The sequence below is a fragment of the Dasypus novemcinctus genome, chromosome 15, assembly GCF_030445035.2.
Source record: "Dasypus novemcinctus isolate mDasNov1 chromosome 15, mDasNov1.1.hap2, whole genome shotgun sequence".
NCBI classification, from domain to species: Eukaryota; Metazoa; Chordata; class Mammalia; order Cingulata; family Dasypodidae; genus Dasypus; species Dasypus novemcinctus.
In genome coordinates, this window is record NC_080687.1 from 36,324,954 (window position 1) to 36,342,234 (window position 17,281).

The 17,281-nt window shown below is 40.9% G+C and overlaps 1 protein-coding gene across 2 annotated transcripts in view; it reads left to right on the forward strand.

Moving 5' to 3' along the window:
- Window positions 1–7,419, forward strand: part of SLC15A1 (solute carrier family 15 member 1) — a 50,951-nt gene extending 43,532 nt beyond the window's left edge. For both annotated transcript variants that reach the window (XM_071208232.1, XM_004447778.5), the window contains 5 exons: window positions 2,655–2,762; window positions 2,884–2,989; window positions 3,539–3,691; window positions 5,612–5,719; window positions 6,713–7,419. In XM_071208232.1, coding sequence (XP_071064333.1) covers window positions 2,655–2,762; window positions 2,884–2,989; window positions 3,539–3,691; window positions 5,612–5,719; window positions 6,713–6,901 — 664 coding nt within the window. In that variant the 3' untranslated portion in view covers window positions 6,902–7,419. The remainder of the gene's footprint in view (window positions 1–2,654; window positions 2,763–2,883; window positions 2,990–3,538; window positions 3,692–5,611; window positions 5,720–6,712) is intronic.
- The last annotated feature ends 9,862 nt before the right edge of the window (window positions 7,420–17,281 follow it).

Genomic DNA, 17,281 nt, shown 5'->3' on the forward strand with positions numbered 1-17,281 from the left:
ATAAGTCATATAAGAGACTTGTATTCAGAATACATAAAGAACTCTTAAAACTCAGTAATAAAAAGACAATTAACTCAGTTAAGAAAATGGAAAAGAATTTGAGTAGGTTTTCTCCAAAAAAGATACACAAATGGCCAATAAGTATATGAAAGTATGTTCAACATCATTAATCATTAGGAATATACAAATCAAAACCACAATGCAATATACCAGTTTATACCCAGTAGGCTATAACAAAAAAGATAGACATTAACAAGTGTTGGTGAGAATATGGAGAAACTGGAACCCTTATACATTACTGATGGAAGTATAAAATGGTACAGCAACTATAAAAAACAGTTCCTTAAAAGTTAGATATAGAGTTACCATATGACCCAGCAATTTCATTCCAAGGTATATAACCAAGAGAAATGAAAACACGTATCTATCCAAATATTTGTACATGAACATTTATAACAGCATTACCCATGATAGCCAAAAAAAGTGGAAACAAATCAAATGCCCATGAACTTCCATACCATGGAAGATTATTCAGATAAAAAAGAAATGAAGCACTGATGTATGCTACAACATGAATGAATCTTTAAAATGTTTTACTAAGTGAAAGAAGCCAGTCGCAAAAAACCACTTATCGTATGATTCCATTTATACGAAATGTCCAGAATAGGAAAATCCATAGAGACACAATGTCGAGCAGTGGTTGTCAGGAGCTGGAGGGAGAGGAAGATGGGGAGTGACTGCTAATGGGTATGGGGTTTCTTTTTGATAATTGTATTGTTGTGATGGTTGTACAACCCTGTGGATATACTAAAACTCCTAAATATAGTTGTAATGGCTGTACAACCCTGTGGATATACTAAAACTTTAAAGGAGTAAATTTTGTGGTATGTGAATAAAACTGTTTAAAAATTGGGAAGGAATGACTCTTTTGCTCTTTTTGTTAGTCTTTAAGGAACTGGTTACATCCTGTTATTTACTCAGATGGTTCTGCTTCTCTATCCCTCACATTCCATGATCATTTTATAGTCCTGAACCCTACTGCCTCTTATGACTCCTAAACTAACTTGAAGCTTTGGTGGGCCCCTAGGACTGTGCCTGACCAAAATTATTACAGCAAAATAGACCTTATATCTCTGTTCTCACCCTTCAAAACACTCAGGGTGTGTTTGCAGGTTATACTCTCCTATTTTCTATGTTTTTATATAAAAACACATCATCTATGTATAACAGTGCACTTTTTTTCAGAATACTTTTATTCTTATCCGAGTCTTGCACCAGCCCTGAGACATCTGTCAGCAGGTGGTAGTAGTCTATTCTGAGGGGGGATTTATCTACAGTTTTATAGCATATAAATTATAAAGCCAGGACACAGGCCAAGGGTCTACTTCCTAATTCCACACACTGTCACGATGTCTACACTCTCTTTTGAATGATTGATCTTATTCTTTGATAGAAGTGGCTTTTACAGGTTAGAGCAGTATTAATTGTATATACTTAGCATCTTGCTCTACCTTCAGCTTCATTCTTCGGTGTCAATTATCTGTCAAACTACACCAAGTAGAATATCTCATGACTTCAGGGTCTGAGCTTAAGTCATTGACATTTTCTCCAAGCACCTAGAATTTGACCAATACAGTTTGTTGCCACAAAGCTAGTGAAACTTTGCTACATTTTTTAGGGACATAGAGGTTAAATTGTTCTTTACAATACTTAGGTGTACATCATTATTACTTCTCTTTCTCTAAATTGGATGATCTGACATGAGCCCTCACTCACCTGTGTAATGGAAAAATCAACTCTTATTTTGGGCTGCCCCTCCATCTCCCTATGGTAGCACAAGAGCCTCAAGATCTTCTCTAACCTAGAACATTTAAGGAAGAGATATCTAATCATCTGTCTACACTGTTCACCACCTATTTGGTTCTTTGAAGACAAGCAGTTCAGCTGGTTCCATGGAAGCTTAGACTCAAGGGATATGCTGAGACTGAAAACTTTGGAACACAGTACCCAGTTTTGTTGAGTGTTCCGTTCCAAACTGCCTTCCCCAAAAAAGGCGTGCTAGTCACTGTTACTGTAGGAGCTGCCAGACATTCATGTCTCTCCCATCAAGGAGAGTTCCTCAAAACTGGCTTTCATTGCTGGGGTGGCCCAGTTCTTTCTCCCCAATATTTAGAGCCCCTGCCATCTCCTTGGGGTAAGGGAAATAGTTTATCTTCTCCCCTGTTGGTGGTTGTCTTTTAAGTCCTGGGCAACTTCTGCTTTGGTCCTTTACAACTTTACCTCTAAAGTTTCTGAAGCAAGGAACACAAAGATGTGACTACCTTCTTGAAGGGGAAGACATCAGTACCTATTTCAATCTCTCCTTAATATCTCAAAATATCATTTAACTGGTTAATATTTGCAAATGACTTATGACAGCACCTGGCATGCATAAATGCTGTGTTAAATAAATTAAATAAATTGTGTTCTCATAAGCGGGTGAGCAAAGTTGAACCTAGGATTGCTAACTTCCTCCCTTTAAAATCCAGAAATCTTCTGTAAAGATCTTAAATCCCTTCAAAAACAGAACATAGCCCAAGTTCAAGTCCATGTACTGTGACCTACAGTAAACAATTGCATAATTTGGTTACAAAATAGATGGTGATCTCTTTCAGATTTGTAAATACTTTTGAAAACAGTATTAACATCACAATGAATGGGAAAGTTTATGAAAACATCGCCAGTCACAATGCCAGTGAATATCAGTTCTTTCCTTTTGGCACGTAAGTACCCTTACTGGATGCTTTGCTCCAAAGTTCAAGGATTTCATGTCTTTTTCTTTAAACAATATATTCAAATTTTAATAGCAAGAATGTCAACTTATGTTATTCTCTCTTTTAATAGAAAAACCTTCCAAATAAACTCGACAGTATTTCCACCACACTGTAAAACTGAGTTCACATCTCCCTACCTTGAATACGGTAGTGCATTCACCTATGTAATAAAGAAGGTTTGTAACTCATCGCATTGTTTCAAAGGTTCTACTCCCCCTTTAGTAATATAAACCCTCACAAACACTTAGGATATAAGAATGATTTAACCAGCGCAATATTAAGATATGTATTTTAAATGGGTTTGGATTAATTCAGTACTAATTCTTTAGCTTATCATTGACTTAAGCATTAGGATAAAATTCAACTGAATGATTTACTCCAACTTAAAGTTCATGTTGGCCAGTATCTCTTGCTTCCTTTTTCACATGGCCTTTCGAAATTTTTAGTTCAAAGAAATGACAATGTTTAAACAAACCTGACTTCCAATCTACTTGCTCATATAACAAGAAAATAACAGTGAATGTATTTTCAAATCCCACCCAGGGCATTCCATCATAAGTATAAAATGCACTGTTGGATACTCACATTTAAAATATATATTTACTTGAGAAATCATTTGATGGAACCCTAGAAAGCCAAACTCAGTTTGCCTGTTAGAGCAATTTTTATTCTAAAAGCAATATAGATTTTAATTTCTGCTCCCTCATTTTGCCTTTTTGTTTTAGAATGAAAGCCACCCAGAATGCCCTGCCTGGCAAGGATTTATAGACATTGCACCCAACACAGTTAACATGGCTCTGCAAATCCCACAGTACTTCCTCCTCACGTGTGGTGAGGTGGTCTTCTCTGTCACTGGATTGGAGTTCTCATATTCTCAGGTGTTTTATTAATTTTTTTTTTTTTTTTTTTTACTACTTCTCTTCTATACCCTTGCCTTTAAGAAATGCTGCTTGTGGTTGGTTTTAAATCTGGCATAGCCATGTGATAATTGTTTTAAAAATTTCTAGAAAGCATTATGATTCCTTCCACAGTACAAGATCTTTGAGATCACTGTTGGGGATTGAATCATGCCCCCACAAAAGGCATGTTCAGGTCCCAACCCCTGGTCCTGTGGGTGAACCTATTTGTAATAGGACCTTTGAAGGTGAGCTTAGTTCATTCAGTATGCACAGATTGAAGGAGGGTGGGCCTTAATCTAATATGGCTGCAGTCTTTATAAGCAAAGGAAATTGGACACAGAAAGAAAAGTCACAAAGATCAGCCAGAAGCTGGAAGTCAGTGTAATCTGGAAGAGAAAAAAGATGCTGCCATGTGCATTGCCATGTAACAGAAATGCCAAGGAACCCCAAAGATTACTGGCCAGCTGGAAGATATCAGTCCTGGCAGGAAGCAAAACTTTAGTCTCGGAAACCATGAGCTAATAAATCAAGCCAACCCACTGAATGGTATTTGTTTTAGCAGCTAGGAAACTAAAACAATCATGAAGTCTTGTCTTTATTGAGCAAAACTATGATTCTGTTTAGATTCATATCTGTGTTTACACAGTCATATACTAGAAACTTAGAGTCTTAATTGGGAAAAACTATATCAGTGACTCTAACAGAGTAATGATAGTGGATCCTACATTCTGAACCAACCAAATGTTGGTTTTTAATTATTTTAACAATATTCTATACAACTGTCCTCATTATCTTTTTTTTTTTTTAAAGATTTATTTATTTATTTAATTCCCCCCTCCCCCGGTTGTCTGTTCTCTGTGTCTATTTGCTGCGTCTTGTGTCTTTGTCCGCTTCTGTTGTCGTCAGCGGCACGGGAAGTGTGGGCGGTGCCATTCCTGAGCAGGCTGCACTTTCTTTTGTGCTGGGCGGCTCTCCTTACGGGGCGCACTCCTTGCGCATGGGGCTACCGTACGCGGGGGACACCCCTGGGTGGCACGGCACTCCTTGCGCGCATCAGCACTGCGCATGGGCCAGCTCCACACGGGTCAAGGAGGCCCGGGGTTTGAACTGCGGACCTCCCATGTGGTAGACGGACGCCCTAACCACTGGGCCAAGTCCGTTTTCCCTGTCCTCATTATCTTTAAAGTTCAGTTGAGGTTGCTTTATAGCCCCCAGTAAACACAATGAATAATACTTAGCTTTCAAAAAAGAAGTTTAGAAAAATATTATTGCTTTTAACTATATTACACTAATGAAGCAAACTTTTCTAATACCTGAATTAGAGCTTAATTTATTAACTATTTGATCAAAACTACTGATCTAGTCATTGCATCTCCACAATACCTAACACTTTGAATTTTTGAGGCGAAGGGTGTAAATATGAGTTGGATAACCCCATTCTGCAATGATCTTACAGTCTAATATAGGAGATGATGCCTATAATGTAGGTGGCAAGAATTCAGAGAGTATTTTGGTGAAGTAACAGAGAAGGTCACAGAAGAGCAAGCTTACAGCCCAGAGATCAGCCCCCTTTTGGGGGAAAGAAATGTTGTACTGGATGGCTTTACTTGAAACTCTTCTGTAGAAATACGATCAGTTCACATGTAGGACTTTTCTATTTAAATAAGATGACAACTTTGTAGATGTGTGGAGAGAGAAGAACAAAGGATTTTGCATGCTCATACAACATGAGCATTGGGGGTCTTGAGACCCACATGATCATCCTTTCTACATTTAAACCAACCTGACATTTCATATGCATTTTGGGGGTTGACTGCTTAATGAAATGAATCAGTGAGCTATGCCTCCTACTTTAAGGTTACAATGTAGATTGGGATTCACATTATTTTGCTTCCACAGGCTCCTTCCAACATGAAGTCGGTGCTCCAAGCTGGATGGCTGTTGACAGTGGCTGTTGGCAACATCATTGTGCTCATTGTAGCCGGGGCAGGCCAGTTCAGTGAGCAGGTACTGGGCAGAAAAGGAAATCATATATTCCTGTCTTAGCTCCCCAAGGCTCTCACAAGCCTTCTCTCTCTCTCTCTCTTTCTCTCTCTCTCTCTCTCTATATATATATATATATTACACTTCATCATCTGGGCTAATGGCAAATGAAACCACCAGCCACCAAATGGGGCTGTCACCAAATAGCCTATATCATAAAGTATGTGTTGACTCTTCTTATTTCTACTTAGTGTTATGCAGTTGGATTTTGAAAGCCAAAATAACTGGATCAACTCAACATGCATATAGGCTAATGTAGTTTACTCTCAAAGATCTTTCCCAGCTTTGATGATGTAGCTTAATGGCCCCAAACCAGACATTTTATCCAAAACTTCCCTTATACCCAAAGTTATTCTAGAGGTGGTTGTAATTTTTCCACTGAAAATAAAAAGAGATCTTTTCAGATGCTTAAATTCTTTCCTTCAGCCCTTCAGTATATCTACCTCATAAAAGAGCTGTTCCCCGTCCGTTCCATTACTTCCCCCAGTGGGCCTCACTGGAATGTGTGCTCATGTAGGGATCTCATGAGTTCCAGGTGTTGACAAGGGCAGAGATAATATGGGGGTCTTAACTTAGTATAATTCAGCACTTTCTTATTCCCTCAAGGGTACTGCTTCATGTTGACCTGGTCACCAGCCTTTGAAGGGCCAACCATGTGTGTCTTAAGGCTTTGGATTTTCAGAAATTTTCTGTCATCTTCCCAAAGTCTTATATTTTGGGGCCCCAATGCTATAAAAAATGATATCTATATACTTTGGCATTCAAGAAGAGCTAGACATTGTATATCTGTAGCAGTCGACTTTTTTGCATTTGTGGCAAGAGCCTATCAATTTTTATAACGATTTAATTTCAAAATACCTATCGTCTGAAATAGCAAGAAATGTACATGAGATTTATACATTAAGCTAACCTGTACTTTTTTGTTTTTTTCTTGCTCCAACTCCAATTCCTTCTAAGTGGGCGGAATACATTCTGTTTGCTGCATTACTTCTGGTTGTCTGTATAATATTTGCCATCATGGCTCGATTCTATACTTACATCAATCCTGCAGAGATTGAAGCACAGTTTGATGAAGATGAAAAGAAAAAGAGCATTGAAAATAATCAGGATCCCACATTGGGTCCCATCTCACAGACACAGATATGAACATCAAGAAACAAGTGAAGGATGGACTGTATCCAATAAACTCCTTGACTTTTGTCTCTAAACTGGCAAGACATGCTGTTGAAAGGCCCCTGATGGGGGAGACTTCAGAATTGTGAACCAAACCAAGAAAGCTATTGTCTAAGCAGCGAGCAGCGAACCTAAAAGTTTGGAAGAATTCTTTATATATATTTTTAAAAGGAGTCTTATTTAAATACACACATTTTTACTGAGTATGTACCCTGCATATAACTCCGGCCCTACCACACAGAATAAAGTTATTTGGGGTTAACTAAACTTTATGAAATGGTAGCAATGTACCATGTTGTTTGCACTATAGCACTCCTATGAAAACAATGTTAAATGAGGCAGGGGCAAGGCCAAAAGTGACTTTACAGGTTTTATAATGGTATATAAATACCAGCTAGTATTAACTGATAACTTTACCTTTTGTTTTTTTTCTTAAGTCACTCTTTTTAATTTAATTTAACCTCTTTTTAAATTAAATGTAATTCAAAAGACTACTCAGGTGAAGCTCAATAATGAATTTTTGAGGTTGAATGGTATGGAATAAATTCCTGTTCTTAAAAGTAAATGTCCGTGTGTCTTTGGGTAGGATAATAAATCTTTTTATCTGATTATAAAAGCAATACATGCTAACTGAAATTTCTTCAGAAGCTGATAGAAGGATGAACAAAAGCAATCCCCACATGTGATAAATCCTAGGGACAGGAGGTAAACATCGAGGTTTGTTTCTTCTTGGTTCTGTTTTTTCCAATGTTATATATACATATGCATCCCTTTTATTACCAGAGACTTTCTATGTATGTGTGTACATGTACATACCATACCATACCATCTTGTGTTTTTCTCAGTATTCATGAGCATTTTTCAGCTTGAATAAAAATTATTCCAATATATTGTAAAAATCTCATGACTGTTCTTCATATAGGTATTTCTAATTTAACCATTCCCAGATATCAGATACAGAATGACTCTTCTTTTGTATTCCCATAAAAAACAAATGTCTACTCTCAGACAAACTTGTCTGCAGCTCTGAATAGTGAAACTGATTCCTGGATTGGGAGGAACACGAGCTTATCATTGCACTGTGGAGACAGAATTGAAGGGAGAGACTCAAAGTCCAGAGTGTGAAATGTACATGAGATCACCAAACTTTGCTTAAAACTTTTTCTCTCCTTAGGATCAAGTCCAGATTCTTTAACTGGTGGCTCATGAGGTGCTTTTTTCTCTGGACACATCTCTCTTCTCTCCATTCATTCTGATGCAACCATCACAAAACTTCTTCCCATTCCTGGAACGCATCAAATTCTCACCAAACCAAAAAGAAAAAATCAGGCCCTAAGACATTTATGTTCTACTATCCCCTCCTCCACCTCCCTTGGCTGGCTACTCTTCATTTTCAAGACTCAGGGCCACTTCCTTTCAAGAGTTTTCCTGTCCCCCCATCTCCCCACATTGGGTAGTGTCCATTCTCTGAGCTCCTGTAACACCATAGCATTCAGGTCCAGCTTTCTCTAGACTGAAAGCTCTCAGTGTACATCCTGTTCACTATTAAATCTCAAAAATGGTAGGGGAAAAATAAAGACTGGCTGTATGCCAATTGGGCCACTCTGCTCAGTGGCATTTCTACCCTGTAATTTGCATATTGTACTTTAGATGGTAGAAACCAATAGTTACTATGATGAGCATTCAATTTTCATTGCCCTACTCTTGTCAATAATCAAAAGAGCAATCTGATTCTAATCCCAATTCTTCTAATACCCACTGTATGACTTTGGGCCACTCTCAACTATTTAGATCTCATTTTCTTTTTCTATTACGTGAAGAAAACACTAGACAATCTGAAGTCTCAAAAGTCCTTTGCCTGAGGGTACCTGACACACAACAGGCTTCCAAATATTTGAATGAAAAAATGTTTCCATACCCCCTCAACACACACCGATATTAACCCTGTAGTTTGTTTTGTGTATGGATGGAAATGACAACGCATGACCTTCTTTGGCCTTTAAAGGACATGAAGAGGGAAGCGGATTTGGCTCAACTGAGCCAAACCCAGGGCCTCCTGACCTGTGTAGTGAGCTGACGCATGTGCAGTGCTGATGCGCGCAAGGAGTACCGTGCCACACAGGGGTGTCCCCCGCATAGGGGAGCCCCACATGCAAGGAGTGCGCCCTGTAAGGAAAGCCACCCCCCCACAAAAAAAACACACAACTGGCCCAGGAGTAGCGCTGCACACACACACAGCTGATGCAGCAAAATGACACAACAAAAAGAGACACAGATTCCCGGTGCTGCTGACAATAATACAAGTGGACACAGAATAACACACAGCAAATGGACAGAGAGAGCAGACAACTGGGGCGGGCAGGAAGGGGAGAGAGAGAGAAAAAAAAAAAAAGGACATGAAGAGGACAAGGAGGAGAACATGGTTACTCTAGAAATCAGGGTTGAGTTTTCAGAATAATTCTCCCTCTAGCTATTTGACCACTTCATCCAAGCAGAACAAAGACTGGCAGGTGCCAGCATTGGTATTCCAGATGTAAGACTTCTGGCAATGGCATTTGTCATAGTTTCAGGGTGGGATAAATAGGGCCAGATCAATAACCTCTATTCTTCTGCCCTTTCCTTGATCCCATTTTTTGTGCTTTATACCTTTCTCAAATTCCAGGGTAAAATAGAACTGTATAAACCAATTAAAGTGCAAATGTGAAATTAAATGTATGTTATAGAACAATCCGCCAAGTGCCACAGCAAAGATCAAAAAAGAATGAAGGTACAACAATGAGCCCCTGATACTAATGACTATGCTTGTGAGCCTGTGCACCTGAAATAAGAACAAGGCCTAAAGCAGCAGTGTGCCTAAGAGTTACCTCCTGAGAGCCTCCATGTTGCTCAAATGTGGCCAGTCTCGAAGCCAAACTCAGCATGTAAATTCGTTGCCTTCCCCCCAGCATGGGACATGACTTCTGGGGATGAGCCTCCCTGGTGCCAAGGGATTACTACCAAGTACCACCTGATGATGTAACTAGAAAATGACCTTGAATAAAAGGGTCAACTCGGACCAGCAGAATATCTCTGTCTACATATAATAACAGGAGTTAAAAATGCTTTTTGGCCTAAATCAAGGGGGAAATGGAAAGGACAAATGAGTTTATATGGCTATGAGTCTCTAAAAAAGAGCCAGGAGGTTATCAGAGGGGCTGCCCTTATGCACACCTGAGCAGAGTCCCAGAGACAGATAAAGTAGATACAACCCCAGGTATTGGTTCTTCTGAGGGCTACAGAGACCCACAGGTTTTATGGTAATGGCAGATGGAGTTCAGTGCCATGTCAGTTGGCCCTTCTTTGGAGTTGGTGTTTCTGTGTGATGGAGTTGGTCTCAGATATGATCTCTTCACAAGCCTTTCCTGTTACTTTACCAGAATTGTAATTGGTGCTGGGGTTTAATATATACCCAGAGGATCTGAATCTCTGAACTGACCATATGATAGCCAGGCCCTGAGCCTCAACAGACTTCAGCTCCTACACTCTGGTTTATTGGACTTACCCCACTCAGCTAACATGGAGTTGAAGAAGGTCAACCACCACACCATGGAGCCAAGAGTGCCTACAACTGAAAGTGGGAGGATTACATCCAGCATCCATGTGGAATCTAAGCCCCCTCTTGGCATAGATGTGGAGTGAACACAATCAATCCAAGGTCCACAGGATGGAGGAATAGAGTATAGATTAGAGTGGACTTACTGATATTCTATTCATGAACTACTGTGATTAGTAATCGAAGAAAATGTGGCATTGGTGTGGAGAAAGTGGCCATGGTGGCTGCTGGGTGTGGGGAATGGGAGGAAGAGATGAGATGTGGAGGCGTTTTTGGGACTTGGAGTTGTCCTGGGTGGTGCTGCAGGGACAATTACCGGACATTGTATGCTCTCCCATGGCCCACTGGATGGAACGTGGGAGAATGTGGGCTATGATGTGGACCATTGACCATGAGGTGCAGCGATGCTCAGAGATGTATTCACCAAATGCAATGAATGTCTCATGATGATGGAGGAGAATGTTGCTATGGGGGGAGGAGTGAGGGGAGGAGGGTGGGAGGTATATGGGGACTGCATATTTTTTGAATGTAATATTAAAAAAATGAATAAAGACAAAAAAAAAAAAAGAACAACAATCCAACATAGGTTGGGGACAGCGGGGGAATCACCTGGAAAGAATACTGGAAATATCAGGATTTTGTGGCTTGTAACTAAAAGACAATTTGAGAATGCAATTATGTCTTAGTTTGCCAGGACTTCTGTGACAAATACCAGAGACTGGTGACTTAAACAGGAATTTACTGGCTCACACTTTGAAGATTCAAAGTCCAAAATCAAGGTCTCAAAAGGCCCTACCTTCTCTAGTCTGCAGTGTTCAGGCAGTGGCTTGCTGGCAATCAGTCTCTGCCTCCATCCCTTTCTACTGCCTCGCATGGCTTGTACTTCAAAATCTACATTTTCCCTGCTTGCAAAGATCCCAGTCATATTGAATTAAGGCCCACCCTAATTCAATTTGACTTCATCGTAATAGGATCTTCAAAGATCCTATTTACAAATGAGTTCACACCCATAAGACTGGGGGTTAGGGTTAGGACTGGAACTTGTCTTAGTGGAGCACCTGATCCCATCTGCCATAGCCAAGGAGTCTCTTTCATGTTAGCCTGTTCTTGTTGGGTTTGCACCTGTTCCATAATTCTGTGTGTGCGTGCATAAGTTTTTTATTTTTTTCAGGGTACTAAAATACTTATTTTGAAGTCTATTTTAAACTTGATTAAATTGCTTTAGTAAATCTATGTTCCAGTTTGATTTCGTTGACTGTTTTAGCCATAGATTTTTGTCATGCGTTCTGGAATTTTTTTGTGCCCTCGATTTTTTGTTTTTTTGTTTTTTTAATAATAAAAAATAGCAGTTAACATTTATTGAAGACTTAATATTGCTAAGCACTCTATGGCATGAAGTTTACAACTATGCAATCCTTGCAACAGCCCTATAATGTAGATTACTATTATCCCATTATATAGAGAAGAAAACAGGCACAGAGAGACCAAGTAGCCTGCCCAAGCCACAGCTAGCAACTGGTAAAAGTTGGCTCCCAGCCACTATATAAACCTCCCTCTCACTGCCAATATTTAATGACCAGTGAGGATTATCTCTATTTAATCCTGATAAAACACTATAAGGAAGGGTTTATTTAAAACCACTATTTTACAGATAAGGAGACTGAGAAATAACCAGTTTAAGTAACATGCCCAAAGTCACTGACCCAGGACGTGGCCTGGCCAGGATTTGAACCCAAGCATGTCTCAGCAGAGAGAAAGTCCTGTCTCTTAATCACGAGACTATACTGTCACCTTCCACATAGCAAAAGACAAACAACGGTGGCTGAAACAATGTAAGGGGGAAAGGGCAAAGCAAAGTAGTGAGCTGGAGGACTCCAACAAGCAAACTGTTCACTTACACAAAGGAGGCACACCGCTGAGGTGGGCTAGCAGGACAAGAGGGGCTGTGTGTAGGAAGGAGAGGCTGGTGAACCCTGCTCTTGAAGGATTAAAGGGAAAAGATTGAACACATTTACCATTTAAGACGGGGCCGGGGCTTCCTGTAGAGATGCTCTAACATTCTGAAAACTCTGTAACCTTTCTTCCCTGCCCATCGGACATTTGAACGGCCCCTAGTGCTTAGCTAGGACCTGTGCCATGCAAACAGTGCCTCACCTCTAGTGCTGGTTGGTGGGGTGGGGGTGAGCAGGAGCCACTGAAGGAACAGTGGCCAGAGGCCGTCCTGAAGAGGCTCATGTATTAGTCAAAGGGCTGCTGATGCAAAATACCAGAAATTGGTTGTTTTTTCACAAAGGATATTTATTTGGGGTAGGAGCTTACAGGTACCAGGCCATAAAGCATAAGTTCCTTCCCTCACCAAAGTCTATTTTCATGTGTTAGAGCAAGATGGCTGCCAATGTCTGTGAGGGTTCAGGCTTCCTGGGTTACGCCCTTCCTGGGCTTTCTTCTCTTTCCTCTATGAGCTTACTTACTTGGGGCCCCAGCTTAAGGCTTCAGCATCAAACTCCAACATCAAAACTCCAATATCAAAAACCCTCAACTCTGTCCTTTGCCATGCCTTTTATCTGTGAGTCACCACCCACCAAGGTATAGGGAATCAATGCCCTAATGACATGGACCAATCAAAGCCCCAGTCATAACTCAATCACGCCCAGGTATGGACCAGATTACAAACATAATCCAATATCTATTTTTGGAATTCATAACCATATCAAACTGCTACACTCCACCCTCTGAATTCCAAAAAGTCATTACAATATTCAAAAAAACCTTAAATCAGTAACAATGCAAGTACTAAATCATATCACAATCAATTTAAAGAAACACAGTATGTCTTGGGGCAAAGTCCTGTTTGCTAACAGACCTATGAAACTTACAAAAAAATTTATCTGTTTCCAATACACAAATGAGCAAAGGATAAACATTTTCATTACAATAAGGAGAAATTGGAAGGGAAACATGAGTCACAGGTCCTTATAGTTCCATAAACCTGCAGGGCATCCTCCATTTGATTTCAGTCTGAGAGTCATTCTTAAGATGATGGTTCCTTCTCCTTGGGGCCATATGGGAACCCACACTTTCCCCTGGCTTGCCCAATGGCCATTTTCTTGGTTCCACCCTCATCAAGCATTAGGGTGTCCACCAAGCTCCAGACCTCTCCCTCCAAGAGAGTTGGGATGATTGCCACACCTTACCCAATCTTTGGGTCAGAGTCTTAATCACCTTAGTAGAGTGATGTGAAAACAACATTCCCCTTAACCTTTAGCAAACAGGCTCAACCCTCTCAGAGCAACGTGTTGACCACCCAGCCTTCCCTAATCCATGGGGGACAGGTCCACCCCTCTCAGACCTGTGGGGTGCTGACCTTAACCACCCTAACCCTTGGGGAATGTGCTCCACCCTCTGTGTACCCTGGGGTCGCAAAACTCTCCCGGAACATCGGGTGGGAACATCCATCCTCTTCAAGTGCTGGTACAAACTCACCCTCTCTGTACACATGGGTGGGATTCCTCTCTTGGCCCAATGTGATGTCTTAATTCCAGACCTCAGCTGCCATGGTTTTCCTTTTATAGCTATTTCTCCTTCAACTCGCCTTTCCATGTCCCTTTTAGTCCAAGCTGACAGTAGTTTTATTCATACAGCTCTCTAAAAACCTTACTGGTTTAGCATGCAAGAAGCAGGGGTCAAAGCCATCAGACAGTAAGATTTTCCACAAGTCTTTCCAAGACAACTGCATCTTCAATCCTGATTTACAAGTTCCAAGTTTAGTTAAGACCTCCAATGGGGTACTTTCATCTGGGAGCTTGATTTTCAGAGACTTGGAATTTCCAGAATTAGTTTCTGTTTTCTTTGTGCCTGATAGTTCAGTCCTCAGTATATCTCTCTTGTCTAGCATTTTGCTATAAGCTGCATGCAGAAGTCAAGCTGCATTCTCCAGGTTTTCTTTGGAAATCTCTTCAGCTAAATGCCCAGGCTCACCATTTTCAAATTCTGCCTTCCATAAACCAGGAGTTAATCTTGCTATGTTTTCTGCAACTTTAAAACACGAATCACTTTCTCTCCAATTTCCAATAATAGTTTCATCATTTACTTCTAAGCCATCATAAAAAGTCTCTTTAGCATCCATATTGCTATCAACAGTCTCTTGAAAGCACTGTAGGTCTTTTCTTCCAAGCATCTCAATTCCTCCAAAAAATACCCTTTACCTATGTATAAAATCATTCCAGCATTTCGGTAATTGCAAAAGCACTTCCCCACTCCTCAGTACCAAATTTTGTATTAATCAGCCAAAGGGGTGTTGATGCAAAATACCTGAAACTGGTTGGTTTTTATAAAGGGTATTTATTTGGAGTAGGAGCTTACAGATACCAGGCCTTAACGCATAAGTTACTTACCTCACCAAAGTTTATTTTCCCATGTTGGAGCAGGATGGCTGCTGAAGTCTGCGAGGGTTCAGGTTTCCTGGGTTCCTCCCTTCCTAGGGCTTCTCTTTCCTCTGTGTGCTTACTTCCTGGGGCTCCAGCTTAAGGCTTCAGCATCAAACTCCAACATCAAAACTCCAACATCAAAAACCCTCAACTCTTGGAATCAATCCAAATGTCCATCAACTGATGAGTGGATCAATAAAATGTGGTATATACACACAATGGAATACTACTCAGCTGTAAGAACCAATACACTACAATCGCACTTGATAACATGGATGAACCTTGAGAATCTTATGTTGAGTGAAGCAACTCAGGCATTGAAGGACAAATACTATATGACCTCAATGATATGAAATAAGTTAACTGCCTCAGAGAGTTAGAGTCTGGAAAAGTGGCTTACAGGAAATCGGGGGGTGGAGGAAGGATGTGAGTTAATGTCTGCAGGGGTGGAATCTGTGATGAGCTGGCAGTAAGTATGAGCACAAAGAAGGGACAAAATGGGGGCAAGGGGTTACCTTCAGGTGGGGTTTTCTGGGTTTGAGGGGGGCTGGGGATGGGAAGAGGGGTAATATTGTCCAAGAAATAGGTGGGAGGGAGGGGCAACATATGAATATGGGAGAGTGTCAGAAGTTCGTTGAGAACTAAATGTTGAGTAAAACGTATCAAAGTATAAGTAGGAGGGTTACCTGGTTAGGACGCTCAGGGGGTATGGTCTGATGCGTGACGGACTCCGGAGGGAATAGCTGAAGGCTCATTTTGCCAAGGTGGGTTCTACCATTGGGTGGGGTGGACCCATATCCTGGGGAAGACTAATGCCGTTGAATAGAGAGAACTGTATCTCTCGTGAGAAAGGACGGCTCCCAGGGTATTAGATTGGCAGGCGTTGTGGGCCCTAAGGGGAGGGGAAAATGGATGTGGAATGGATGGAACAAAGGTAAATAAGGGGGCAAAAGAGGAGTTATGTGAGAGTACACGAGGATGAATATAAAACAGCTAATATTACACCAAAAACATATAGGGGACGGCAGACTAATAATGAAAACCATAAGACAAAACATAGGATAACTAAAAAATTTAGAAAACTGTACAGCCTAAAATATGGACCACATAGTAAGCACAAATGTCACCTTGTTTGAAAACTATAGTGTTGGAATCTGTACATCAGTTTCAGGAAATATGATATGAATAAGTTAAAAGATTATTGCTGTGCAAGGGAAAAGGTTTTATGGTGGATCTGGGGAAATACTGTATATTGTATATATGAATTTCGGTGATCTAAGACTCTTCTGAAGCTGACATTATGTTGGGATTCACTTTACGGGAAGTTTTGGATCACAGAGTGGTTCAACAATGGCAGCGAAGGAATACTGATATGGGATGTTATTGACAGGATATATATGGCTGACAGGGAGTTATACAGGGCATATGCCCAGGGTATATGGTAATGTCTATATATACTCATAGTGGAAACAAAAACAACAGCTGGGGGGGTACTGGGCTCCTGGCCGGGGGGTCACTGTTGTGGGCCCTGGGAGAGCAGCGGCAATCCTCCAGGTGCAACGGCAAGAACCAGGAAGGAAGGAGGGCCCAACAGTGGGCTCGTGATACTAATGGTTACACTTTTGAGCCTATACACCTGCAATAAGAACAAGGCCTAGAGTAGCATTGTGCCTGGGGGTTTCCTCCTGACAGCCTGCATGTTACTCAAATGTGGCCACTCTCACAGCCAAACTCAGCGTGTAGATGCGATACATTCCCCCCAGCGTGGGACATGACACCCGGGGATGAGCCTCCCTGGCACCGAGGGATCACTACCACATACCAGCTGAAGAAGCAACTAGAAAATGACCTTGAATTAAAGATTCAATGCGGAACAGCAGAATATACCTGTCTACATATAATGACATGACTTCGGGAAGCGGTTTGACCTAATGTAAGGGGGAAATGGAAAGGAGAAATGAGATTATAAGGCTGTGAGTCTCTAAAAAAGAGTCTGGAGGTTGTCAGAAGGAATACCCCTATGTACAACTGAACAGAGTCTAAGAGACAGATAAGGTAGATACAACCCCAGGTATTGGTTCTTTGGAGGGATAAAGAGACCCACGGGTTCTATGGTCATGGCAGAAGGGGTTCACTGCCATGACAGATAGCCCTTCTTTGGAGCTGGTGTTTCTGCGTGATGGAATTGGACTCAGAGGGGATCTCTTTTCACAAGACTTGCATGCTACTTTATTGGAATTGTAGTCGGTGCTGGGTTTAAGATATATGTAGGGGATTCGAATCTCTGGACTGATAATATGACACCCAGGCCCAGAGCCTCAACAGACTTCAGCT